Raw genomic sequence first — 27,076 nt, 5'->3', positions numbered from 1 at the left:
CGCCTATTCCTCGATTAACCTCAGACTTTCCTCCGACCAATTACCCCGTTTCTCACCTCACGCTCATTACCGTATTGATTCGAATCAACTGCATTTCCCGTAAATTATTCACAAAAATCGCAAAAGCTTTTTCAGCCTGGACTCCAGACTGCTTAAATCTATATGACGCATGAGCAGACGGCATTGACATGTCCACGCCTGGGTCACAGACCAGACCACCGTGTATAGTACAAGATGTCCACTGGGACACAAGGTGGAGTGACCATACCTAGGCAAGTGTGGTTTCACTCATATAATCTGCCACCTTTATTAAAAGACTGGTAGTTAAATTTACAAAACTTGGACACTTGGAGCAGTGGTCGAAGTGGGAAAAAAAGTAGGGGAACTTTGGGCGGAGAATTAGAGGGCGGGAATACCCCGAGGATTGGATCAGTGGGCGGGGTTAGAGGTGTGGCCAGAATGCGCAAAACATCCCAATTTTTAGTACTTGTTTGGCATTTCACTGACCCGTTACAGCTTATTATGTTATTTAATTCAACCAATGGATAAACATGATTATTTAAGACTCAATGTAAGTTATTGACATTAAAGGAATATGCTACTTACCAGTATGCATCTGTTCTTGGCATGTAGAGCTGCAGAGCCACACACTAAGGATAAGATCGCTATCTGGTGTTGGGCTGGGATGATTGCAGGTTGTTGTTGTCTTTGGAAGAAGTCTTTGGTCACGAGATAGGTGACTCCTCCTCTGGACAACAGTGCGCATATGGGCATCCACTCCATCCTCAGATTGTTTTTCGCCATGATGGGAAATGATGGAGTGTATAAGAAGTAGAAAGAAAGGATGTCCATGTGTAGTGTCTAATTAAGACAATGCTGGAACAGATACAGGTCCCGGGTGGGCGGGTGGGCGTGTGTGGCTCTGCAGCTCTACATGCTCATATGCCTCGAACATACATTCACAAAGTGGGATATATTTCCAATCACAGAATGCCCCAAATACACTTATTTATTTATCTGTTAAGTTTTATATATCGCGAATATGACCCTTGATGAGTATATCAGAGCGCTTAAAAGTGGAAGCACAAGCTATTTTTCTCCGAGCCAGAAAGGAGGCAGCAAGTGCTTTTTAAAACCATAATATACTTGCAAACATGACTCCCCCACCCAAAGTCAGCGCCTGGTGTGGTCACACCGTTCGCACCGCCCTAGAGCTGGCCCTTCTCGAGGGCCCTGTGACCTCAATAGGGTAATAATAGTCACTGTCGCTCTAGGGTCTGCTGCTTCATAGGTCTGCCCGCAAGACTGGAGATGACCTTCAGTATGGATTTTAGTGGACAGGCCTTCAAGGTTAACCCACACTTGCCACTGCTAGGGTCCACCTGCTGGTGCTAAGACACCAGGGCTTCTAAGGTCTAGCGGACCTTCTAGGGTTTACCATGGGAATGTGCTCCCTCAGGAGAGTGGTCGGTTTTACTGGCCATGAAGGTTCCCCATTTTTTATTTCCGCAGCTTTGTCCATAGAGCCACATCCTCTCCTTCACAGAACACCATACTACCCCACTGAGAGGAACTCGCACTGCCTTCAACTGCAACCCATATGTGCGCTGCTATAAACACCCAGATGCGACTCAATTAAAATTACGCACTAGACAAGAGTAATATGCTGCCTAAAATAAAAGTAACAACATCCTGGAAAAAGCAAACACTCATAGGGAATGCAAGATTAAGTAAAGCATGCGAAATCTAATGTAAATGTAACAACATGGTTACCTTAACGCTTTTACACTCACTATTCAGAAATCAGTGAGTTTTTTTGCCTGAAAAGTTAAGGACGTCACTACAGGGCCCAGAAGGGACCCGTTTCAATGTCCATTGCTTATATCCTTACAAAACATGAGCAGTATGGTATAAAAAGACCATATCCCTGAACACAGAGCCGCGGTACGCATTTTGTTTTCCAATCAAGCCATTGACCAGGTATTGCAGTAACTCCAGGATTGGTGCACTTCCCCACTCGGGGAAAACAATGTTGTTTAAAGAAATACAAGAAAACAAAAGTAGCGCTTCACTGGCAAACTTTGTAAAGTTGCGCAAATGTTTGGTGTGAACAAAACCAATCTGGCCACTTTGTGACCACTCTGTCTTTCTTTATTTAGTTATTTCTTAATTTTTCATATTTTAACCTTTTATTTCTCTCCGTACCAAGGCTGCACTTTGGAATAGAAAAATGTACGAAAAGATGACATTTCCAGCAAAAGGGTTTATCTTTTTTGCATCCATTTCACAAGGAAACAAATAAATGAAAGGAGAAAAGAGAGAATGAGAACCGTTTCTTGTGCCACCGTTTGCAGTAAGTGAGGAGGTGCTAGACAAAAAGTAACAACATCCTGGAAAAAGCAAACACTCATAGGGAATGCAAGATTAAGTAAAGCATGCGAAATCTAATGTAAATGTAACAACATGGTTACCTTAACGCTTTTACACTCACTATTCAGAAATCAGTGAGTTTTTTTGCCTGAAAAGTTAAGGACGTCACTACAGTGCCCAGAAGGGGCCCGTTTCAATGTCCATTGCTTATATCCTTACAAAACATGAGCAGTATGGTATAAAAAGACCATATCCCTGAACACAGAGCCGCGGTACGCATTTTGTTTTCCAATCAAGCCATTGACCAGGTATTGCAGTAACTCCAGGATTGGTGCCCTTCCCCACTCAGGGAAAACAATGTTGTTTAAAGAAATACAAGAAAACAAAAGTAGCGCTTCACTGGCAAACTTTGTAAAGTTGCGCAAATGTTTGGTGTGAACAAAACCAATCTGGCCACTTTGTGACCACTCTGTCTTTCTTTATTTAGTTATTTCTTAATTTTTCATATTTTAACCTTTTATTTCTCTCCGTACCAAGGCTGCACTTTGGAATAGAAAAATGTACGAAAAGATGACATTTCCAGCAAAAGGGTTTATCTTTTTTGCATCCATTTCACAAGGAAACAAATAAATGAAAGGAGAAAAGAGAGAATGAGAACCGTTTCTTGTGCCACCGTTTGCAGTAAGTGAGGAGGTGCTAGACAAAAAGTAACAACATCCTGGAAAAAGCAAACACTCATAGGGAATGCAAGATTAAGTAAAGCATGCGAAATCTAATGTAAATGTAACAACATGGTTACCTTAACGCTTTTACACTCACTATTCAGAAATCAGTGAGTTTTTTTGCCTGAAAAGTTAAGGACGTCACTACAGTGCCCAGAAGGGGCCCGTTTCAATGTCCATTGCTTATATCCTTACAAAACATGAGCAGTATGGTATAAAAAGACCATATCCCTGAACACAGAGCCGCGGTACGCATTTTGTTTTCCAATCAAGCCATTGACCAGGTATTGCAGTAACTCCAGGATTGGTGCCCTTCCCCACTCAGGGAAAACAATGTTGTTCAAAGAAATACAAGAAAACAAAAGTAGTGCTTCACTGGCAAACTTTGTAAAGTTGCGCAAATGTTTGGTGTGAACAAAACCAATCTGGCCACTTTGTGACCACTTTGTCTTTCTTTATTTAGTTATTTCTTTATTTTTCATATTGTTAACCTTTTATTTCTCTCCGTACCAAGGCTGCACTTTGGAATAGAAAAATGTCCGAAAATATGACATTTCCAGCAAAAGGGTTTATCTTTTTTGGATCCATTTCACAAGGAAACAAATAAACGAAAGGAGAAAAGAGAGGATGAGAACCGTTTCTTGTGTCACCGTTTGCAGTAAGTGAGGAGGTGCTAGACAAAAAGAGAGGGAATAAAAGGAAGAAAGAGAGAGGGGCAGCTGCCAGCAGCAGAGCAGAAGTGCACACTGTCCTTGTCTTCTCTGGACAAGAAGGAAAAGACAGAGTCCTTTTCCTTTTCTGCCCACCCTTCGTCCCCCAATGGCCACAAACTCAGAGCATTATCTGTAGGCCTTGGCTATTTCTGCAGTCCTGGGATGCATGTTTAAACAAGCATTGGCATAGCCAATAGGTCTCGCCTTTGGAACCTTAAAAGTATTTAATTATACAGCACAATATCCTTGGTGCAACATCAACTGCTGCATGGCTAACCACTTATAAAGTCCCTGAGGTGAGACCTATTGGCTATGCCAATGCTGGTTTTTTTGCCTTTCTTTCTCTCTTGCTCCAGGTCAAAGTTTAATGATGGAAAACAACTCACAGGCCCCAGGTTGGTGCCCACCACCAGCAAACACCAGCGCAAGTAAAGCACTGACTGCCATCCTATTTGCAACAGAAGCGCTACACAACCCCTCTGAAGCCAGGTTCACTGATGACGACCCTCGTTATGTTTTTAACATACAAGCAGCCCGATGAAGACAGCGGGTGCCCCGCATGTAACAAGCACCGTGGCTGCTGAGTGGGAGATTAACAACTGTTGACCCAGACACAGCACCGTCCAAGAACAAAGTAAACAAGTCCAAGAAATGCTATTCTCTTTGCTTCCCTGCTGTTAAACGAGGGCAGAGCTCACGCACACCAGCGAGAGGAAGTCTGTACTGTGACAAACATGAGAGCCCAGCGGGTTGAAGCTGTCAGAGTGAGACTCGAAAGATGAAAGGAGAGGCGGGTGTGCTTTATTAACCGAGGCACTGCCCTAAAACTGCTTCACCCAGCAAAGACAGTCCGTCATCCTCGCCATGAAGGAACCACAGCACATTAATCCCGCGAGCATGTCTCGCACACGTAAACACAATGGCGCCTGAATACACAGATAGGCTGACGCATGCGTAGAGGCAGACTCAGACGCTCACCAACACACACAAGCCGAATCAACACACAAACATTAATGTTTGCTTACACATGAATACTGATACATGTAACAAAACAAATGCTCATACATTTCATGAGCGCCCACACGTCCAACAACAATGCATACAAATAACCAGACAGGCACACAAGTAAATACAGACAGATAGATATATGCATATGAACCCATACAGGCAGGCGGACTCAAATAAAGAAAGATGGACACAAATGCCCATACGTGCATATACTGTCACAACACTAACAGACACACTGACCCAAGGCAGATTTACATATATAAAAATAAAGATATAATGGCGCAAAAACATATATTCTTACAAATAGACGCAAACAAAGAAAGACCAACATACAAGACATGCCCTTGGACAGACACAAGTATATGTCCCTAGGCTTGGCTGGCAGTCGAGCAAGATGGCGGCTATGTAGATGTGCTCCCACTGACTCCAAAGCTCCGTAAATAAACTGGTTAGAGCATTGACAATAATAGGAAGAGTCAGGGCTTTAAGTGGAATAAAAAAAAAAGACAACCAAACCGCCGCGAAAGTTAAAGCGACGCAGGCGTTTAACTTATGGGAGCAAGCAGCGGTGGGCGCTTACTGGATGCCTGTAGACGCGGAGGGCACCACTCAAAAGGGTTTCAGTGGAGCGCGGCTGGAAGTCCATGTACATCGTTTACCTTGCAGGAGCGAGCGCCGGCAGGCGCGTTCATTGCAAGCAGATGGCGGCGCCGCTGCTGGCTCCCGCAAGGTAAACGCTGTACATGCACGAGTACTCATTGGAAACAGTGCAGTACATGCACGAGTTTCCCAAAAAGTACGGAGTGATTCCAAGAGGTCACTCCAAAGCAGAGCTTGCGCGCTGTGTAGGCGAGACCTAAAGAAATGTAGAACGGACTTTATTGAATTAAAGAAGTAGATGCCGATCCCGCCCACTTCGACCACCGGCTTGGAGGGAATTCTCAACTGTACAGACATTCAAAAAGAAGATGTGGGAAAAACGTGAAATTGGTGTAAGGGCATCTTCTAGTCACTTCTACAAAGTGGTCACTGTTAGTGAAAACACACTCAGCACATTATCAACTGACAATGAATTATTATTGCTTGCCCACTTCAGCTCCTCTGAAGATGGTATGGCGACCAATCACATCATCCTCAAACACACCAGAAGAATACATGTCGAAAAGCGAACTGTCCAAAGAACAAAACGCCAGCACTATTCAAAACAATGAACTAGGTGTGGCGTTAACACCCGGAGGAGGAATAAAGATTAATAATAGATTACTTACCCAGTTTTTTGGGATCCATGATCAATGGTAACCCCATAGTGATCGAACCCACAGGGACTTTTGCATGTTCTGAACTGTAAGGCGTATGAAGCTGCATAGGTACGCCCTAAAAACAACCAAAACTACATTTTAGTTTAACAATAAAATGAAGAAAAAAGCAATGGAAATTAAAGGCAACATTAGTGAAGGTCTTAATTTTGACGCAGAATTTCACAAAGCTTCATGGAATGCAGCAGCCTCTAATGGAAACATTTTTCTTGAAGAACCAGAAAGAAAATCCACGGTGTGCCAACTGGCTGTTGAGATTAGTGAAAGCATGTATAGGTTTTTAAATTAAATGTTGTGTTATAGCAATTTATTAAGTGCACGAATATCAAAAGGTTTCTTGGAAAAATGAAAAAGGAAAGTCTCCTAGTCACTAGCTCCGCAAATTAGCCAAGAACAGATTACTGAAAGATGCATAACATCAGAGTCACTGGAATTATGCAGTTCTGCAGCTGCAGCATTTTCCGCACAAGTTTAGATTTGCATTTGCCATCTAATCCATCATCTGATCCACAGTCTGCAGATTTTAACATACAAAATAGTTGCTAGCTCAAACGGATCAAAAGTTACTAAAAACGCAACACGTTGCCGCTCAATGGAAGGCTCTTTGTAAAGTTTGTTCAGTCACCTCTCAGTAGCTCATTGCTGTATTTGGGTGTTGAACTAGTACAATTGAGGTGAAAATTTCGAACAGGCATTGTTGTTAACAAATGACAAAATCACCAATTCATGAAGTAAGATTATCACAGCTCTTGGAGATGCACCTGTGCACCAGGGAGAGGTACAGAGACCTGAGAGGATTGTGGCAGCTTTCTCAGCAAAACCCAGATGAATTTCGTTTTATCTCTACTGATGAAAGATCGAATCCAGAAACACGTGTCTAGAGATTAACAGCACTAACCTACACCAACTTTGGTGAAACACTCTGCAACATTTCAAGTAAGCATTTAAATTGAACTGCATTTACCAGGATGCAAAGGGGCGAACTTTGCTGGGAGGTGAAGCAGTGTGCTCCCATCCCCCTTCTGTTTATCACAAAATGTGTTGTGTTATGTTGCATAATTTGCCTTTTGCCGCATAATACAGTCAAGCCTGATGCATAAGTTGGTCAGACCCTAATGCATAATTCCAGTGGCCCTACGTAACAAATACTACTTTTGCAAACATTAGGTACAAAAATGGAGCAACAACATCAGCGTTTCAACCCAATATATTGCTCCTCTGTCTAAAGTGCAGTCCTTGAACTACACTGAACAGAGTAAAGAAGCAGTATCTTTATCACGATCATTTCATCTCCCCGGTACCTCTTTTCATCAATTATTTTTAAAAAATACCTATTTTTTCACAGGCACATATTTAACCGCATAGTATCTTTTTCAGGTTTGCCTGTCCCTATATCCCTTACGAGATCCTGGGTTAAAACATTGATTTTTGTGTCATGAATATGTGAACAATTTCTAATTGTCTTTGATAAGCATGGACTATCACTTAATATTCAAAATGTTGCAAATAGGTTTTTTTTTGCTGAGTGTATTACGAGTTTCAGTTTCAGAAGGGGACTTGCGGTAAGTGGCAGTCTGTTCCATTTCTTTAAGCAGGCTTTGTGTTAAGGCACCAGGTTTTGAAAATAAGCAGATGTTTCAATTAGGATCCACTGGCTATTAAAGAAAATTAAGGCGAAGGAGTCAGTAACATGAGAAATTAAAATCCTCACTTTCCGGAAAATTAAGATCGTGGTGGAAATTAACAAACTTTCCAACTCCGCCCCTCAAAAGAAATGTTTCAGCACTAGGCTGTACATTGATGGTAATTACAGTTACTGTAATTTATTTGTGGTGTAAAACTTAATAACGCTAGGAGTAGAATGATCCACTGATAATGTGATAGTCTTAACCTAATTCAAATCTGGTCTTACACTAGGCAGTACCTAAACGTAATTGAACACTGACTTTCATAAATACAGGCCCATCCATTTTAGTAAAGGTATTTTTATACACACATTTAGACTACACGACCTGGATTGGCCCCTCGGGCTGGTAACAGTTTTTATTTTTAAACACCTTCTGGCACGGGTTTTAAGTCCCTGTTACACATCATAACAAGGGGCATGAGAAATTTACAAACTTCGCTTTAGACAACTTTGAGAGGTATGTTTTTAAACTGTTCAAACGTTGCCAACTACATTCAGTTTGTGTAATTCAAATAATAAGTTTTAAAAATGCAGCTAAGAGTAGGGTGTTTTTGCCAGAAAAATGTCCTTTTTTTGTAGTAAATTTCATCCGCAGATGAAGCTTTGAGAACAGAACAAACTTCACAACTTTCCCGGAAAAATGATAATTTCATAGGCCTTTAGTCAGCACCTGGTGGTAATTGTCTCGCCCACCCATACTTGGTCCATGGCACGTGCTACCATTCTATCCACAGATAACGCCAGTTCCCTGCCCCAGGTTAATGTCTACCATCCTGTCACAGCATGATCACCGCACTTACCTGGGATATGGAGCCCATGGGCCTTTCAAGGACCGTAGGATGCTTGGTGGAGGAAATAAGGGGAGGAGGATTGGACATGCCGCACAGTCGGGGAACCCCGGATCGGGCACTCTCGTGCAGGTTTAAGGGCATCGGGTGACCTGTACAGAAAGACAGTACATATTACTCCACTCTTTAAATGAACATGCTAATGCACAATTCAAAAACTGAAATAGAAGCAGTACTGGCAGTAGGGTTACATCTAAGGTCTACTTTTCACCTACTCCCTTCTAGAAGATTTGTTTATCCACAGAAAGACCACAATTTAAAAGCTCAAATTTAGGGGTGCAAAGCTTCGATCAACCAGACTGGTAAATATCTAATGAGGCCACGCTGTTTTGCACTACGGCAGTATTTTTTAGGATATACAGTTACCCCTGGGGAAACATGAAAATACTATTGGCTATACCATCTCACATTCTACGATAATTCACGCTTGTAGACTTTGCAGTCCTTCAGCTGCCACATTTCTAATCGGTGGACGGCCTTCCTCCACTTCGTAAGCTACTCTACTTAAATTTTATCTAAGAAGCTCTGCAGGCTCTCACCTCCCAAGATCACACATTGAGTCAGCCAGAATATGACCAGCCTGAGCCCTCGTTCCTGGACAACTGAGCCCTGAAGGCATCTCACAGACATGCAGGCACTTTTTATACAGTACCCCACAGATCTGAGCACTGGATGTCTGTGGTGCTGCGATACCTCCCAGCTCACGCACACGTGTGAGACCACTACTAAACCAGCTAGGGGTGACTTGGGGGCAGCAGAAGAAAATAATAGCTTACGAGCGTGAAGGCAGCAACTTGGTCGGCAGTGCAAGGCACCAGAGTTCCTGTCCATCACAAACGCTACATGCCTGGCCAATGCTGCTTTGTATGAAAGGTCTCTTAGGACAGCGTAGGGCAGGATTCTTGTTCTCTTAAGAGACGACTGTTAATTCGGTCTCATTAGTCTTATAAAATCTCTGATCCACCATCTGTAAAATGTGGCAGCTTTCCCCCTACTGATCAGACGTTAACGACAGACTGTGTCTTCCCGTCACTCTGAACACTGCAAAGGCAACATATCAAATGCAGTTCTCTTTGTATTGTCAGTCAGCTGCCTATCACCTCAGGCATCTTTTTTTATTTCTAATAACTGAATTCAGCACTAGCGTTTTAGACAGGCCTGCTCTCCAGGCCGTCAGCGGATTGCGATTCCCCTGTACCAAGAAGGTTAGAACTGGAGGACATGATTTCTTGATAGAAGCAGCTAAGCTTTGGAACAACTTCCCATCTCATTTGGACGCCACAGAAAAATGACCCTGATGCTTACTTAAGATGTGCACATCGGTGTAAGCAGGGTACCCTGGTCTGCGTCTTTGGTTGCAGAAAACAGACCATCACTTGGAAAAACTGCGCTGTCCTACAGCGTTTTACGTTTTCCTCACACGGGAACGTGCAAACCTCGAGTCCAACAGTGATGGTCGACATTTAAACAAAGTTGGCAAACTGTAGAGCTGGGCTCTGCTGAAAAGGGGTACTTCCAAAGTGAACCCAGATATACAGCTAGGTGACAATTGTTATAGAGGGTACAGCAACTAATGGAAGCTGACATAGTTTAGGGGTACAGAATTTTACCTACAGGTTCCCTGGTAAAATGTAACTGTTCCTTTACGTAGTGTGTAGAGCGACGTATTTGGGACCAGGTGACTGTGCCCAGGATGACGGGGTTTTCCCCTAAATGTTGTCTGTCGGAAGGACACGTGCCATACTGGTTTTTTTTTATTCTGGCCACACCCTCCAATAATGTAAGGGATGGATGGTATAGAAAATAATCACTGGCTCTTCCTGCTCTCATCTGTGCATTGGCTGTATCCTAGCAACATGGAAACTGTCTCAAGCAATCTGTATGGACTCAAAATGCCCCCCTGACCTCTCGCTGTCACAGTTTAAGTGTGGCCTAACAGAAGGAGAAACACCAAAGATGCACTTCCCGCTGAATGGAGGATCGTTTCAAAATAGAGCAGAATGCAGCTCTGCGGTTCATCATGGCTTTCTGCTGGTGTCCCAAAGGGGGGTAAATACGGGCACTTTGGTCTACAGAAACTAATTCGTCTGGAGTTCGAGGAGATTCCTCAGCCCTCGATGGGGGCCACCTCCCCTGAGGGATGGTTGCAGACCCTGAACCAGATCTGGAGCAGCCTTGCTGCTGTGACCCTCCGTGAACAGACTAGCAGGCACGGCAGATGTTTTGCAAGAAGGATGCCTCCGAGGCAAGAGTTGACTCCTGCAGCCAGCTGGATTCTCCAACATTCATGCCGGGATCCTCCAAGCGCCCCAGATAGACTTTCCTTGACAGCATCTCGGGTGAGCCAGCACCATCTCCAGCTTGCCCGTTACCCCTTTGGAGCTTGCTGCTGCTGCCCCTACAAAGCCCCAGAGAAATACAGACATTTCTCTTCCTCACTCCCAGTCCCAAGGTTGTGTCTGGTTAGCTTTGGCCAGCTACTTGGTATCTGGAACCATCTGAACCATCTCTCTAACCTGTACTGCTCCGGAGACATGGGAGCGGCCGGCCTCTTACTCTGAGCTGCAGTTCCAAGTAAGAACCGGTGTCACCGGTGGACCCAGTGAAAGCCCCAGCCCAGGCTCCGTGGGTATAGCGCCCCTGTGGCACTCATTTCTGCGTGCTAAACAAAAAGGGTCCTTTTGACCCTTTTTTGCAAAATTACATGAGACCTGTACTACTATTTGGGTCCTCCACAGGACTCGTTTAAACTGCGTTTCATAAGACTCCTACTACTAACTCCCTATAATCACCCTCCATTCACTAGAGAAGAAACAAGCTTGCCTTTGGTATCCCAGAAAGCCGAAGAACTTGGACAGGACCCATGTCCCAGAGTGGGGGGGGGGGGGGTTTCACAGGGAATCCCGCCGTAGGGTCTCCAACCTACTAAGCGTCCCAACCTTGCACCTGGCGTTCCAGAGCCATCAGTAGAGGGCCAAACAGAACAGTCCAACGTGGATACACTGAAATCTGTCTGGTAGGCACATGTGCTACACCGAATAACCAGAAATCAGCAAACAGTCCTATGAGCCGATGACCACAAATGTTTACTTTGCCATGCTTCATCTGAGTTTGGAGCCCCGAACACCACCTAGAGTAAGGCTCGTCAGCTTGACTTCACTACCACTGAGAAAGCCACAGACCCAAAGGGAGTAATTTAGTTATCCAACTGGAGTGCTTTAGTGTCGGTGGCCCTGGGACACCAACGTCAAACCTCTGAGTACACCCATACGCTGCAAAGTAGCAAATGACAGCCAGAGGACCCACGAGAAGAAATAAACAACAGTTGCCACTTCCCAAGTCTCATAGTGCCGAAAGGCCACCGTTGTTGGCAACGTGCAGTTCAAGAAACATCCCATTAATACAACTTTGCGGAATCGTTGCACTAGCCTAAAGTCCGCAACTCATCAGAAGCTCTTCAGGTCAGCCTAGCTTACTGCGCGCCATCACTGTTTCCAGCGGTCGATGACAGCAAACCCAGGATTATCTTTATCTTACAGGACAGTTGATTCTCTTGGTACAGAAGATTAAACTACCAAACACCTGCATACTCCTATGAGAGACTGGCAGGAGTAGTACCCGAATTTGGCACTTGGAAGAGGTGGCCATTTATTAAGCTAGGTCCTACTCAAACCGTTCTTCAGCTACACAGACGTACGAGAGACCCACTAGCAGCTGTTGCGAAGAAATTCAGCAACCGTGGTATGGTTAACCCTCTAACAATCCTACATAGATCCTAGTGAAGGCCTTGAATCGGTGGCGGCTCCAAAATGGAAGCGATACTTTCTCTACGGTCTATCCTGAGCGGGCTGCTACATTTTGCAATAACTGCAGCCTCTTGGAATGGGAATAGACTTTCTGACTTTGAGATCATACACTTGACCTGTTGCAAGGAAGTTGGCTAATGAGAAGCAACCATCTACAAATCTACGAACTGTAAGCTCAACAAAAACAGAGTCCGTCATGATTCGAGAGGGAGTTTTGGACGAGCACACACCCTCGTGGCTTTAGAAAATTCTATTTTTCATCCATTGCAACGAACAGCCAACTAGTTGCAGGCTGTCTACATAAATACACCAATGCCACATTGATGGCTAAGAACACGATGGGCACAAGAAAGAAAACTACAAGTGTGTGGAAGAGCCTCAAATGACTCCACTTATGATCATGGCTGTGGCTAGGAGATAATAACCCCGGATACATCCTCCCTCCCATCAGGATACTACTGGGAGTGTTTCATCTGTCTATGGAGATACTTCACAGACCACTACACAAGAATTCACATCCTCCATAAAGGGCTTTGCCAACACAATTTTATAACTCTGATGCAGTGACGTTTCACCAACAACGTCATTTCTTCTGCTGATATCAGTGCACTCCCTATACAAAAAAACTGCCATGAACAACAGAGAACCACCCACAATCGCTTACTCAAATTAGAAAACTGTGCCATTACATTCATCTATTATTTTGGGATGCAGTCCATGTCGTTTGCTAAAGGATATTGAAGATGCCGATTGGTAACTAGCCCCACGGGAGAAACATTACTTAAACTAAAGAGAGTCTGTTCAAAATTGTTGGCTTTTTCAGTAGAAGAAGTTGAGACCAAAACAAATTCACCAAATTCATATTAAAAACACTCTAAAAAACAATAGCAAGTTAACAGAACAACTGCAAACCATGAGAAATTGTTAGGTTTATGATCCTTTGAAGAAAGTTTGGTCAGCTGTACTACTAAGCCAAGGACTGTGTTCCCAGCATTCAGTGAGCATGCAGGAAGATGCATTCTGCACCAGCTGGATTCATCATGTGTTCAGTGATTGGTGATGGCATGGCCAGCTGGCTCTGTTTTAGGACGAAGCACCACAGCAAAACAAAATGAACAAGCAATGGCAAAGCCAACAGGTCAGGGATTAATGTGCTAACATGCAGTGTTAGCACACCTGAGCTAACTACTAAGGAGGTAGCCAGCAGGAGCGGACAAAGAGGGCTACAGTTGAGGTTTCTTAAGCAATTCAATGCAAGCAACGGAGAAGAGGTGGAAGGATTCACTCAAACAGCCAATAGCATTAGGTGAGAGATGAATACTCTACTGGGCTGAGTAAAGACGTGATTGACAAAGTCTCCAGCGAACTACTGAACGATGCTGGTTTGAAGAAAACCAATGGTTGAAAGGGGCAGACCCAAAGTCCATTCTATATATACGGTTAGCAACAGGGCGGTTTGACAGCTAACTCTAGATCCAAAAACCTCTCCTCCAACCACTACCATGTGCAATGTCAGGGGAAAACATAAAACATTAAACCTTCGCAAAAATGGACACGCAGCTCATCTCATTATGTCTGAATTCAGACCACTTTTTGTAGCGGTCCAATGGATCATATAGGTCGCGCGGCTGGGGTGGGGGTGACATAGACCATTTAGTGGTAAGTGGGTCTATGAATTTTTTTTTTTATTTGCGTCGGTGTTTGAGTGTTACCCTTTAATCAGTTGGTGAACGTCAAAATTGAAAAGTGAATGTGACTTCCTTGGGCTCCTGCAAAGTTACGTCAGAGTTCATTTGTGATCGAAAGGAGGAACCCCACAAACGATTGTAATAAACAGTAGCAGCGCCAATGAACATTCTAGAAGATTATATTTACTATGGTTTTATCAGAACAGGAAAAGGCTGTCCTGAATCACTCACTGCAGCAAGCACCTATCCACGCGTGTGTTGTGCAATCACGGTGCAATATCGGGCAAGTTGCATTTGCATTCAATATTTGCCTGATGAAAATTTAATAAGAAAATCTAGATCTTGCAAGCACATTTTCATACAACAAAACTGGGGTGCACAGGCCCACTAAGCGAATAACTTAACACGGTCATGGGAGGCAGGAGTAAGCTGGTGCAATGCTTGATTCAATGCAACAATAAATGCCTAGGACACCCACTGCAAGCTTCACAAGCTGCACACTCAAGTAACATCTGAGAAGAAGGTTCCACCTCCCCCCCACACACTTATTTTGCCCCCACATCACTGTTTCTCATTGCAGACCAGAGGGGAACCTAGATATCACCAGAAAAGAAACCTGAAAGGAACCCAACAGGCGTTTGCCATATTTATCCGCCCCCACCACCCAAGAAAATACCACAAGATGACAATTTGCAATGGCAACTCAAGGTCCTCCCTCCCGGTGCCGACCGCCCGCTCACCTGGTAGGCTGTACTGGTAGAGATGAGGCTCTGGCTGGGAGGGGCCCCGCAACACATCGCGGGGTGGCGCTTGATAGGGCAGCACCGGGGGCCACGAGGACAGGGGTAGCTGCTCCCCACTCGGCTTCTGCCCCTCAGGCACTGGTGGGAAGGACGCTGGCTTGTCTAGAAGAAAAAACGAAAGCAAAGACAGCGCTCAGGTGAAGCGGACTCCCAGCAAGAAACAATACTGATGTAATCTGACGACAGGGGGACATTCAACGAAGCAAGAGCCTGAGCACAGGAGACCTATTTATTTCCAGGAAGCAGCGGGATGAACAAAGAGCGGAGACAGGATTACAGTGACACGACACACTCATGGAGGCAACACTGTTCCAATCTTAATGCTCCATAAAATGCACAGGAGGAAATGGTTCAAAAGTCATCTATGAATTTAAGCATCAAAGATGCAGAGATCACCTGCCCAGGAACAAAGAAGCTACCCAAGGGCAGATCATCTCCAGCACTTTTATTCCACTAATGATCTGTTGTAACAAGGACAAACTGAAAATATATGTGCAAGAATACTGGATTGAGCCGCCGCCAGAATAAAGGGTAAGGCCATAGATTAGGGAAGGGTCTTTAAGATCAAAGATGGATCCTTTATAATAATTGTAATTTTAATTTCTAAACTGTATGTATGTATGTATAAAATGAGCGTTGTTGGTGCTGCTTTGTTTATTTTGTAAGGTGACTTCATGTTTAACGCTGGGCACCATGAACACTAAAAAGCAAGATAAGTCAGATTGGATAGCTCTTTCTAGGCCAGTGTTGAGTCTCATTGTTAAAGACGTCCTGTGGACCATACTAAAAACCTACAGTGGGCTCACAGCCTGCCCACTGCTTACCATTGGCGGGCTTTTCTATATCTCATTTGCTTACTTCTTAATCATTGGCTTTCCTCATTTTCTTGTGTTTGGCCCTCCCCTGGAATAAAGCTTCTTCGCCATCCTTTTCATTGGAGTCCTGTAACCTTCCACTGCTCACATTTAGGGAATTACTTTCTTCTTTAAGCACTCTATGAGAGAGCAAGTGTTGTCTTGCTCCTTGTTGTATGCTGCTTCTCTCCTTTAAATACCCACCCCATGTGGGTTCTTTTTTGCTCCCTCATCCCCCACTTGCTCTCTCCCTAGTATGCTGATTCTGCCATCCACCACACGTTTCCTGTTGCTCCCTGCTTCCCCCACCACCTGGTCCATTTTTCTCCCACTTCAATTTTTTCTAGTTTGATTTCCCCAACCTAAAGCTGTCCGTTGCTCCCCATTTAATCCCCATGACTTCCTCTCAACCTGCTCCTCCATTGCTCCCCCACATCCCTGAGGTCTTTAAATTAAATACTGTTTTTTAAAAACTTTTTGGCAGGCCCAGCCAGCTGAAACGCTTTGAAAAAGCAAAGTGCTTTTGCAGAAGTAAAATTAGAGGGTTTTTTATTTACCACTCCAAGTGGCGACTGCCATCTTGGAATGGTAAATACATTTTTTTTTTTAAATGGAGCCTGTGCAATTCCATAGGTGCACGTATATATCACACATGCAAGTCTACGGAATGACTTGGTCACCAGAAGCATTATGATGAGTGCACGCTCTTGCGCCCATTTTCGTCATTGCATCTTTTTGCTGATGCTGCAAAGCATCAGCAAAAAGCATTGGCAAATCCAATAGGTAAAAAAGGTGAGACCTATTGGCCTTGCAAATGCTTGTTCAACAAATTCAAAAGCCAAGAGACACATGTTTTGTTTCGGAGTGCAACAGGTATCTATAACTGCTGATGACATCAAAACACCATACAGCCATACTCTAGAACTAGGGGTTTGCACAGCAACTTTAAGGAGAAGAGAGAGAATAAAAGGTTCCCATCAAAAACTCCTAAAAGGGAAACCAGTGTACAACCACACCACAGAGTGGACTAAAGGAGAGTGATTCTCCGGCATCTGAGTGGATGTGTGACAACTACACGACTGAGGGTGGAGCTTATTTCTGGTTCCATCCTGTGCTAGCAAAGACCTTTTGATTTGACTAAAATTGTATTTATAACATTCCTTCATCTCAATCCGTCCTCTACAGCCATTGGTCTGTTACTGTGTCAGTCACATTTTTCTTCTATATACTACAGCATACAGTATGAGGCATTGGTCATCTCACTTCAGACACTGGCTATCTTCACTGTCAGTGACGGCATCCCAATGTTCCACAGGGCGTCCACCCACACACAACGTAGATCCCTTTTGTGCCAGGGACTAACTACTATGGCAGTGTGTGCTTTGAGATCAAATAAAGAGGTTGCTTTTAGGCAAGAGCTCACCCAAAAATAAAGTTTTACAAAAGCCATGAAGAAAAAAACAAGCATTGGAAAAACCAAAAGAGTGGTATCCAATCACAGACCTATTGCCTTTGCTAATGCTGTTTTTCCTTCTATAGCGCTAGTGCAGGGCCCATAGGTTGCTGGCCGTCCCATAAAAGAGGCTGCGCCATGAGAGTATGTAGTGTTTGTAAGACAAATGTACTCCGGGATGATGTCTTCCTTCTTGTGCCCCAGGTTTTGTAAACACTAAATCGTTCTTCATTTTCATCAGGCTTGTGAGGCTTACAACTGCCTCGAGGGACTTAGCCCACCCACTCTTAGGATATCCAGAAGTCCTACAATGATATTTAAGAAATTTAAAAAACAATAATTAATCAGATACCCCATATTTATCCTCAGAATCCGGCACAGCTCGAGCCCTCCTGGACCTATATTGGGCAACACCCTGGACTAAGGCGAGTAACTCAGACATGTTCTCCTTAAGGTTACTGTTTATAGGTCCTTCATCTTGCCATATTACTTAACAGAACGTAAACAATGATTTATTGTTTTCATCTCTTTGCGGGTACCCTATTCTATTTGTTTTTTCTCTCCGCTCCCAAGGGTCACATGCCCTAATGTTAGGCTCTTGTCCCTATATCAATATGGTAGCCAAGGAACTACTTTTTCTTCTTCTGAAGTTAGCTCTTGGCTGTGCTTCCTGTCTCTAATGAATTACATTATTTGTTGTGCTATCGTTGTAACTAAATGCTGACGGCAGTACTCAAGATATTAGATTAAAAAAATAAAGGGCGACTAACCTTCACGCTGTGCGAAATGTAACTGCTGAGAGGGACCGTCTGGTTTATGATGTCACAGTAAATATCAAATTTAAGCAGACATCCATCACAGACACATTCTGGAACATTGATTGTGGGAGATGCAGTACCGAGTACAGAGAACGGTGTCTTTCTCTACACTCTATACAGGATTGGACTGGCTTAAAGGGCGAGCAGGCAGTGCCAGAAGGGCTGGTCTCACAGATCAGCCTGTGGGGTTGTTTATTGGCGGTTTGTGGTCATATTTCACGGTCACGAGGTCGTTTTTTCTGTTGCTTTCCCGGATTATACCACGAAAATTATGCATTGGTGCTTGCTGCCGGTAAAGTCTCCCATACGTTGCAAAACACCTACACACTGTCTTTATACGGTCAAAACAGCCAATGTGGGGGCACTTTTCTAACTCTGATTCGTGAATGGTGGCCTCTTTGATTCTGGTGCCAGAGGCTACGTTCTGTCCCAGTCTGACCCTGGCTGGATGGCCCAATGAGACCGCATGCAGACTACTGTATTCTACGAATTCCCATCCACTGAAACATTCATGTATTTACCTGAATACTTACACAGCAAGTCACACCTTCAATCTTTACAGGTCACAGCATCGGGTGTGACTACTACCACCCCGCCCTCACCTTGGGCGCATTAGCAACTCGGCCAATCACCAGGGTTTCTAAGTTATGCACTGTATGTAGTCTACGGCAGAGGCAACCTGGAGTGAACAGCCATTTAATCAGCAACATTTTAGAAACTCAGCAGACTGGGAGATTTCAAAACGGCTGAAAATGCAACACAGCATCCGAGGGTACCTCTCAGCGCGGAGCTGCAACCACCGCCTATACGGGACCAAGGGCCAGGGGTTTATTAAGGCCACAGAAGAAACTGCAGTCAAAACTGGACACTGACAATATATTAATGTTTGAGGAACCTCAGTCCTCACAGTGGCGATGGATAAGGTGTTTCAGTGTCTCTATATAACGCCTAAAAGATGTTTTGCAATAAGAAGCACCGCTACGACTGGGCAATGAAGGGCTTGTCCGAATGTCACTTTGCCTGCTTAAAACCAATAAATAAAGTTACTCAAAAAAAAAAAGCACCGGCCTCAAGGTGTGTCTTTGTGTGTCACGATTTGCACTATTTACATGTAGAATTTCAGGAACAATATATTTAGGGTTTTTTCAGCTAAGCAAATTCCTTCCGGGCTCAGGAACAGCTGGGTGAAAATTCATGGTTTTACCCCCGGCTTGGTCTCCGCCATGCTCGACAAACCTGAAATTGCGCACGACTGTTCAATGTTTTCTCGATGGAAGAAAAACCAACCTAGGGTCCCCGTCAGTCCTTTCCTGGCCACATACAACTGTTCTGTTTTGAACTGTACTGTCTTGTGGAAGCATAGAGCTTGGGTCTCCAATGTTAGGCAGACAATATTAGTCGAGTGGGGAAGGCTGGATTAGAAAGCAGTTTTCCTGGCTGTATTGTTGACAACTTGGCCATTAGATCAAGACAATTTAAGCTGAGGGTTGTGGACAAAAGTGTCCGATAGAGCAATGTGAATGAGACATACCATAATGTTTGGGGGGGCAGTCTCTAAAGGGCATAAGGGGCACCGATAAAAGAAAGTGTAGGCCGGTAGCTGTAGAATCAAGGGGACAGTAGGGTCAGCCCCCTGGGACGTGGTGGACAGCATGATCAGTCTCCACTCTCCAGAGATCATAGGCCAAGGAAAATAACATTTTAGAGTCAACCTGAGCTAAATTAAGCGCTAAGCATTGGGCTGTGTGGTTATTTTCTATTTCTAACAGGATATAGGTTTCGGGGTGCACTGCACCTTGTAAAGATACCAGCGTGCAGAAACATTTCACAGCGTAGGCGTAAAAAGCTGCATTTGTAGCCCAAACACAGAAAAATCAGAGAAAATGCAAGTGACACTGCGACCCAATGGGTCCTAGACTCTGAAATCCGGCCCCGCGAGTCCCACGGGTTTATGTTTTATAAATGACTCCAACCCTAATCCGTCCGGCCGGTGTCTAACATCCTCTTCATTTATTTACACCTCCACCTGATCCCCTGCGCGCCGCCGTGTCCCACCGAAGGGTGATTAAAGTCGAGGACAACATCCGTCAGCAGGTCCAGCGCGAGAGCGATGTACAAGGCCATTCGAGGACAACCGGGATCCTTGGGACTAAAGATTTCAACCAGCCAAAGAGCAAACATGAACACAAGTTCAGCCTCTAATATCACCGGGCTGGCGCTGTGGCTGCGGCTTGGCCCGAGGCATCTGAAGCCGCAGAAAAATGAGGTCTAACTCGGTAACCTTGAAAGCACTACTTCAGGAGTGGCGCTCAGAAAAAATAAGAGAAGCTTGGCTGCAAATTGTAAGGCCTGACATGACTATTTTTTTTTATTCTTGGGGCAGGGCATGGGAAGAACACTCCTCCATCCGACCACCCACCCAAGACACCCCCGGGTAATCGCGCGCTTTAGAAGTTATATTAACATAACATAACCCACCGGAGACCTCCTTGAGTAAGTCTGGCTTCACCAGATCGCGGGTTTCCGGTAAGGTACCACACCAGCGAACTTTCGGAGATCTCCAACCAGTACTGGAATCGCATGCTGGATGTGCCAGTTTTGGTTCCTTTTTGGGTAGTGAGGCCATCAAAGGCTTTGGGTAGTGTCCATGGAAGTAGTAGGCATACCCACTGCAGAAGTGGGCTGCGTCAGTAGCAGTGAGTGACACTACATAAAGAGACGAGCGGTCTTCAGAGAAAAAATTGTGAACCATCACTTATTTTATTATTATTTTTCCAACACATAAAGCACTGAACACACGGAAGTGAATAAATATAGTGGAGTCACCCCGGAGGAGTAACCAGGGCAAACAGCACAAATACCAGTAAGTCACCAATAATTGTTTCCTGCTCAGTTATCATGAGTGCAGCGCAACCTTGGAGTTTTTCTAATTCAGTCCTCCACTTTGCTCTCAGCCCACTCCTGCCAGCGCCTTACGTTTGAAGCAGATTCTGAACTTGGGGGGCCCTAGGGCAGTGCCGCACGAGGCCCGCCAGAGTTGCAGGTTTGGGGGGCCTCGAACTGAGCCGCACTGGGTCCCGCTAACGTCGTAGGTTTGAAGGCCCTGGAGCAGCACTGGGCCCGCTAGAATCTTAGGCTCAGAGGCCCTAGAGCAGCTTGCGGCATGGAGTCCCGCCAGTCGTAGTTTCGGAGGCCCTCCGAGCAGTGCCACACTGAGCCCCTCCAGAGTCATAGGTTAGAGGCATTGGAGCAGCGCCGTACCAGGCCCCGAACAGACTTGTAAGTTCGAAGACCCTGGAGAAGTGCCATGCTGGGTCCTGGCAGAGTCGTAGTGCCTAGAGTCGCACCGCACAGGGCCATCCAAAGTCGTATGTTCGGAAGCCCTGGAGCAGTGCTGCATATGGACCCGACAGAGTCATAGGGTCGGAGGCTCTGGAGCAGTGCCGCATAGAGCCCTGCCAGAGTTGTAGGTCCTGGGTCAGCGCTGCACTAGGCACTGCGGGAGTCGAAAGCTTGGAGGCCCTGGAATAGCGTCACACTTGGCCCCTCCAGAGTCGTAGTTAGAGAGGCAGGGTTGTCTTTAGGGCATCGTGACCGGTGCAGCTGCATCTGGCGCTGACCTTAGGGGTTGGGCGTGGGAGTGGGGTGGCATTAGGGGCGCCGTTTTTAGGTCTTGCCTGAGCCAAACGCATGCGCTGCTCTGGCGAGACATTTAGTAGCTGCTTTTAAAAGTGCTACCTTTCCGGCCACCAGCTTGCTATTACGCGCACAAGAGTGCGCGCGACGTGCACAGCTGGCATTTGGCTTCTATGTTCGCGCGTGTGAATGCCCTCCCCAACTCCCTCCCACTACCTCCTCGTCAGCTTCAGCGCGGGCTTGTTTCTCCTCCCATTCTTCTACTACCTTCATCAACGTCGCTGATATATTTCCTGACCACCATTTCCCCTTTCTGCTTTTCATCTGTTGCCCTCACCCAGCTGTACTGTCCCCTCGCCGCATATTATTCCCCCCTTTTAATTGTACTTGCTTTCTCCCCTGATTGTACACAGTAACGTCCGCGGAGGTCTTCATGATGTGACAAGTGGCACATACCGGATAGCGGCTGGTCGTCGACGTCCCTTCCAGTGATCTCGTTCAACCAATGTTTAAACATGAAAGAAAAGACGATGTGTTCCCACCAGAATAAAGTAGCAACTAAGGCTTGCGTGCAGAGTGAAAAGTCTTGCGACTACCCTGATGGCCTTATTAAGGTCATGAGAGTGAACAGCAATTTAAAACAAACAAATTACTACTGAAAGGATACATTTCCCTGTCCAGAAAATTACAAGAGCATCTCTGCTCAGTCTCCAACTTGCGTTTATGGTGATATCTGCTAAGGCAGCATTGACACCTATGTGGCCAGGCATGTGGCACGGTAAAGCGTTTATAACCCTTGAGATCTCTGACGCGCTTTCCAGGTATGTAGCACGCATGGGTAGTATGTATTTATGCGTTTTTATATAGTGCGTACTCAGGGCTTTAAGTGGGATGAAAAAACTGGAGGGTCCCTCAAAGGGGCGTGGCCAATGAAATTAAGGGCGTGGCTTAAAGCCACTTAAACTAAAAAACCTGGGCTTAGCATAGTGTGCCGCACAACTTGTATTTTGTTGTTTGTCATTGCATCTAGATATATCATACAACAAATAAGATCATACCTACAAGTCAGGACTATTGGCTTTGTCAATGGTTGTTAGTTGCATTCGATAAATAAGCAGCAACTATGGCTTGTTGTATATAATATTGAAAAAGCTTCGACTTGGAGCCCTGGTGACACCAGGACAGTGTTGTTGCTCCAGAGTTTCAAAAAGAGAAGGGAAATCCAGAGAGAAAATAACTCTCTTTAAAGGATTTCCCTTCACCTACAACGCTCACCTGGCATGATGTCATGCCGTAACTTATCCACTAGTGAGAAGTGAGCAGTGTGAGCACGCCGCACAGCCAATAGGTCTCGCCCTTGGGACCTTATATAAGTGTTTAACCATGCAACAGTTGTTGTTGCACCAAGGATATTGTGCTGCATAACTAAATACTAGATAAGGTCCCAAAAGCAAGACCTATTGGCTATGCCAATGCTTGTTAAAACTAACTTATGGGTTTAAAAACCCTGCTGCAGAGTTCCTTTTCTAGCGGTTTTCAGGCAACAATAAAAATTTCAAGATAACGCTTGAATTTAAAGTTCCTGCTGGAGAGAGATCAGTGTTTCGTCTGATGACCGTTCTGACTCAAAATACTGTAGCGCAGAGGGTTAACGTGCCTGCTGTAAAGAAGTGCACCATGCAGATCACAGAATTGTATTTTAAATAGCTCAGTGCATTACTTCTTTTGTCATACAGATCCTTTTGTTACATGAAGTTCACACTTTACAATGGTAATCTCGCACAGTGAGCTATGAACTGTCAAAGCGCTGCATGCAAACTGCATGGTATGGGTTGGAGCGTTATGATTTTTCTCCGTCTTTCATTGTCCTAATGTTGCTATAAAGGGTTTGTTTGGGTAGAAATACATTCTTATTAGTAAAGCCAGCCCCAACCAGTGTGCTACTTTTAAATCCCGAGTTTGTGCTTCTCCAGACCCAAGCACTCTTAAACAATACTGTACTAGTATGGATGTCAAGTGTCTCCTAAATCTTGTAGTCCTCTTTGTCAATGTAATATTTCATATGCACTGTTTTACACACTTATGATTCATTGTCTCTGTATACTGCGTGTGTGATGTGCAGTGCTCCGACACCACGCGCTGGCACGAGTAGCGCTATAAAGCAAATGAAATACGTGTGAGGTAGGTGTTCGTTGGAGGGTGGTAGTGAGGGAATCGTGAAGCTGCAGCTCACTGGGAGGCGGGGGCGCCAACAAAGGTTGTCGCACAGGGCGCCACCATGTTAAAGCCGGCCCTGGATCGTAGATTAGGGGGCCCTGCAGCAGGGCTGCACCAGTCCCCGCCAGGGATAGGTCATCGGTTCGGGTGCCTTGGAGCAGTGCCTCACTGGGCCCCGCCATGCCCATCGGTTCGGGGGCCCTGGAGCAGGACCACACCGGGCCCCACCAGAGCCGTTAAATTCGGGGGCCCCGCCAGCGTCGTAGGTCCAGGGGCCTTGGAGCAGTCCCTCGCCGGGTCCCGCCAGAGTTATAGGTTCGGGGGCCCTGGAGCGGAGCCGCACTGGGCCACGGGTCGCCCGAGCCGGGCCCTGTGTGGACAACAAACAGAGCCGGAGCAGACAGCAGCTGGAGGGGAACTTTCGGTCACAGGGGCGGTTGCATCACGCAGCTCCTTATCAGGCCGCAGTATTTATGCGCAGGGCAAACATCAGATAACAGGCGGCAATTCTGAGAAACGAGGAGCGGTTCCTCACACCACTACAGATGTTCCTTGGAGCTGGGGCACAGATGCCCGACGCCCACGAGGGCAGCGCGGCTCTCTTTGCACAATCCGCAGCTGCAGACTGGAGAACAGGGGTGCGTGCGATTAGATGGCCGATGAAGGCCGGGGCAAGCGCGTCACGCGTGCCAACTCCTGACCTCTCTTGATTTATGACCCATTCCATTGGAAAGCACATCCTGCGTGCCTATTCCGGACCTCTCGCGACCTGTGACCGAGGCCTCGGCAAGCGCATCCGGAGTGTCCTTTCTGGAATGACCGTGACCCATCACCCCATACTTCTATCTTCTTTTAATCTATGACCCGAGCTAAAGGGCACGCGCATCATACGTGTCCATTATTAGAAGGAAAGCTCCACCCGCCATCAAGACAACCACCACCGTAAACACCAAACTGCAGCAGAAATGGGGGAATTGAAGGATACACTCCCCCCGCCGCCAGGAAGGCCAAAAGCCAACGACCAACCGCCAAAAGCCAACGACCTTGGACTTGACTTTAACAAACAAGCGGGCTTCATCACTGAAAACACCATGCGGTCGATAGGGCCAAAGGCCACCCAGAGCGTACATCCAAGAGGGTCACATCCATGGCAACTTTTCAGGATAACCAGTAATTATGTAACAATGTAAACAAGTTCCCTTTAGATTCAATCTCTATGGGTTTGCCATAGGTGGATATCCTGAAAACCTGTCCCGGATCCAGCGGTCTGGACATCTGTGGGAAACCTCAACCCTAGAAGGTGGTGTGGGTTTGCCCGGAGCAGGAGGCCACAGCGTTCCATTGTACAGACAGGAAGGGACAAAAACTCACTGGTAGTTTAGGTAGGCTGCAGACACTGCAAAAGATGGTGAAGGGGGTGCCGGCATTCTCACCAAAACACAGCGCCTGGCACCCTCCGCGCTGGACCCTCAACGCACATCTATGAGATGTGAAGGGACCTTCTCAGACGCGCATGTTGAAGTGCGAGCTGTGGGTGTGTACTAAGTGGGATCATGACCTCTCCCATGTGGAGGCTCGGATCCGTGTAAGACAACACCGATAACAAACGGACTAGCAGAAAGGAATCGAAGAATAAATACCAAAATTCAGTTTTAGCACCATGACAACGGGCAGCAAATGAAGGACGAGGCGCACTCCTTCTTTGGCCTTGCTTTTGTACAATTCAGAGAATGTCACAGTTCTCACACATGGAGGAAGGGGAGGCCGGGAGCAGTAACAACATGTACTGCGAGGGCAAAGTGTTTACGATGCTTAGTCTTTCTTCCAAAATTCACTAAGGTAACACTTGGTTTAGGACCATTTACTACAAGAAACAGCAAAGAAATACAATTTTTGTTGAGGTGAACCCATACGCTGAGCGCCTTTTCTTAAATTAATCTTTACCAGCAATTATTACTAGACCCCCAATGCACTAAGGGAGGTGTTAACCACAGAGTTAGAGAGCCTAGTGTCTTTAATGTGTAGAGCTCACATGCGATTTTGCCAGTGTGGCACTGGCTACCAGAAGCCTGCACAGCTGTGGCGACAAGGAAGAGCCGTGCGGACCCGGTTCGGATCCCCCCTCACGCACCCCTGTTGAGCCAACCCTACGAGAAACAAAACCGCCGGCTGGATTTGCACATCTTTGCATTGAGTAGAGCCAGCGCCATGCCATTTGATCCACGTGAAACTGGCAGCTTCGGCAGTCTGTTGGGGTATCTAGTCATACGGTGCATGTCTGCAGTGTGATGAAAACCCTACCTTTGGGGGACGCACTACGGTTTAGAGACCACTCGGGAAAAAGTTAAAAAAAAATGATTTTCACTCTACAATACCATTGGGATTGCAGCAGTGCTTAATTTATAAAAAGAAAAATACATGCTGTGGCCCTCGTCAGCAGGCCACTGCCGCTGGCACCACCCGTTGCCTCTGCCAGTGCTACCAATAGCACCACAAACACAATTACTAACCATCACACTCCCTACAAGTGTGACAATTCACACTATTCCAAACCCCCAAAGCTATGACAAAGTCATGAGAGGCAGGTATTAGTCTTTTTTTAGTGCATATTGAATGAATAAGCAGCTGTTACTGTGCTCATCTCTCTATTAGATGGACAGCGCCGCCATGCGACAGACTGTCACAAGTGACGGTGTTGAAAATTAAGGGATGGTGCCGAGCACTGGAAACCACAGGCTCAAATTAAGCACTGGACTGTAGAATGTCCCATGGGCTGATGACATCTCAGTGGGGGTTGATACCAAATTCACATAATTCGCTAGATACCCCTTTGAAAATGTCTACCTGAGGGTAGAAAAACGTGGTCAGGAAGGGCTTGAGGCATACCAGACAAGAGAAATTTGGGATATTTTCATGGAATACATTTTAAAAGAAAGAATTTATAAAAGAATCATTAACACATTGTTGGAACCAAATGGTCCCCACCCAACATGATTTTGAGGGTGTGCACCCCTGCCCTGAGTTACCCAACTGTATGCTTTTATCTTGTCCCTTATAGTGAGTGAGAAACAAGCCGACGGGCCTCGCTCGCCAAAGTTCTGCTAAAGTGCCACACATGTTCGTCTGGCTGAAGCACG

General features: G+C 45.7%; 1 protein-coding gene across 14 annotated transcripts in view; it reads right to left on the bottom strand.

Moving 5' to 3' along the window:
• Positions 1–27,076, bottom strand: part of NCOR2 (nuclear receptor corepressor 2) — a 1,213,077-nt gene that overhangs the window by 133,024 nt on the left and 1,052,977 nt on the right. For all 14 annotated transcript variants that reach the window (XM_085635706.1, XM_085635715.1, XM_085635711.1 and 11 more), the window contains 3 exons: positions 14,899–15,063; positions 8,617–8,756; positions 6,082–6,187 (listed from right to left, as the gene is read on the bottom strand). In XM_085635706.1, coding sequence (XP_085491832.1) covers positions 6,082–6,187; positions 8,617–8,756; positions 14,899–15,063 — 411 coding nt within the window. The remainder of the gene's footprint in view (positions 1–6,081; positions 6,188–8,616; positions 8,757–14,898; positions 15,064–27,076) is intronic.

The sequence above is a fragment of the Triturus cristatus genome, chromosome 11, assembly GCF_964204655.1.
Source record: "Triturus cristatus chromosome 11, aTriCri1.1, whole genome shotgun sequence".
Classification (NCBI taxonomy): domain Eukaryota; kingdom Metazoa; phylum Chordata; class Amphibia; order Caudata; family Salamandridae; genus Triturus; species Triturus cristatus.
This window is presented reverse-complemented; position numbering and strand designations above follow the sequence as displayed.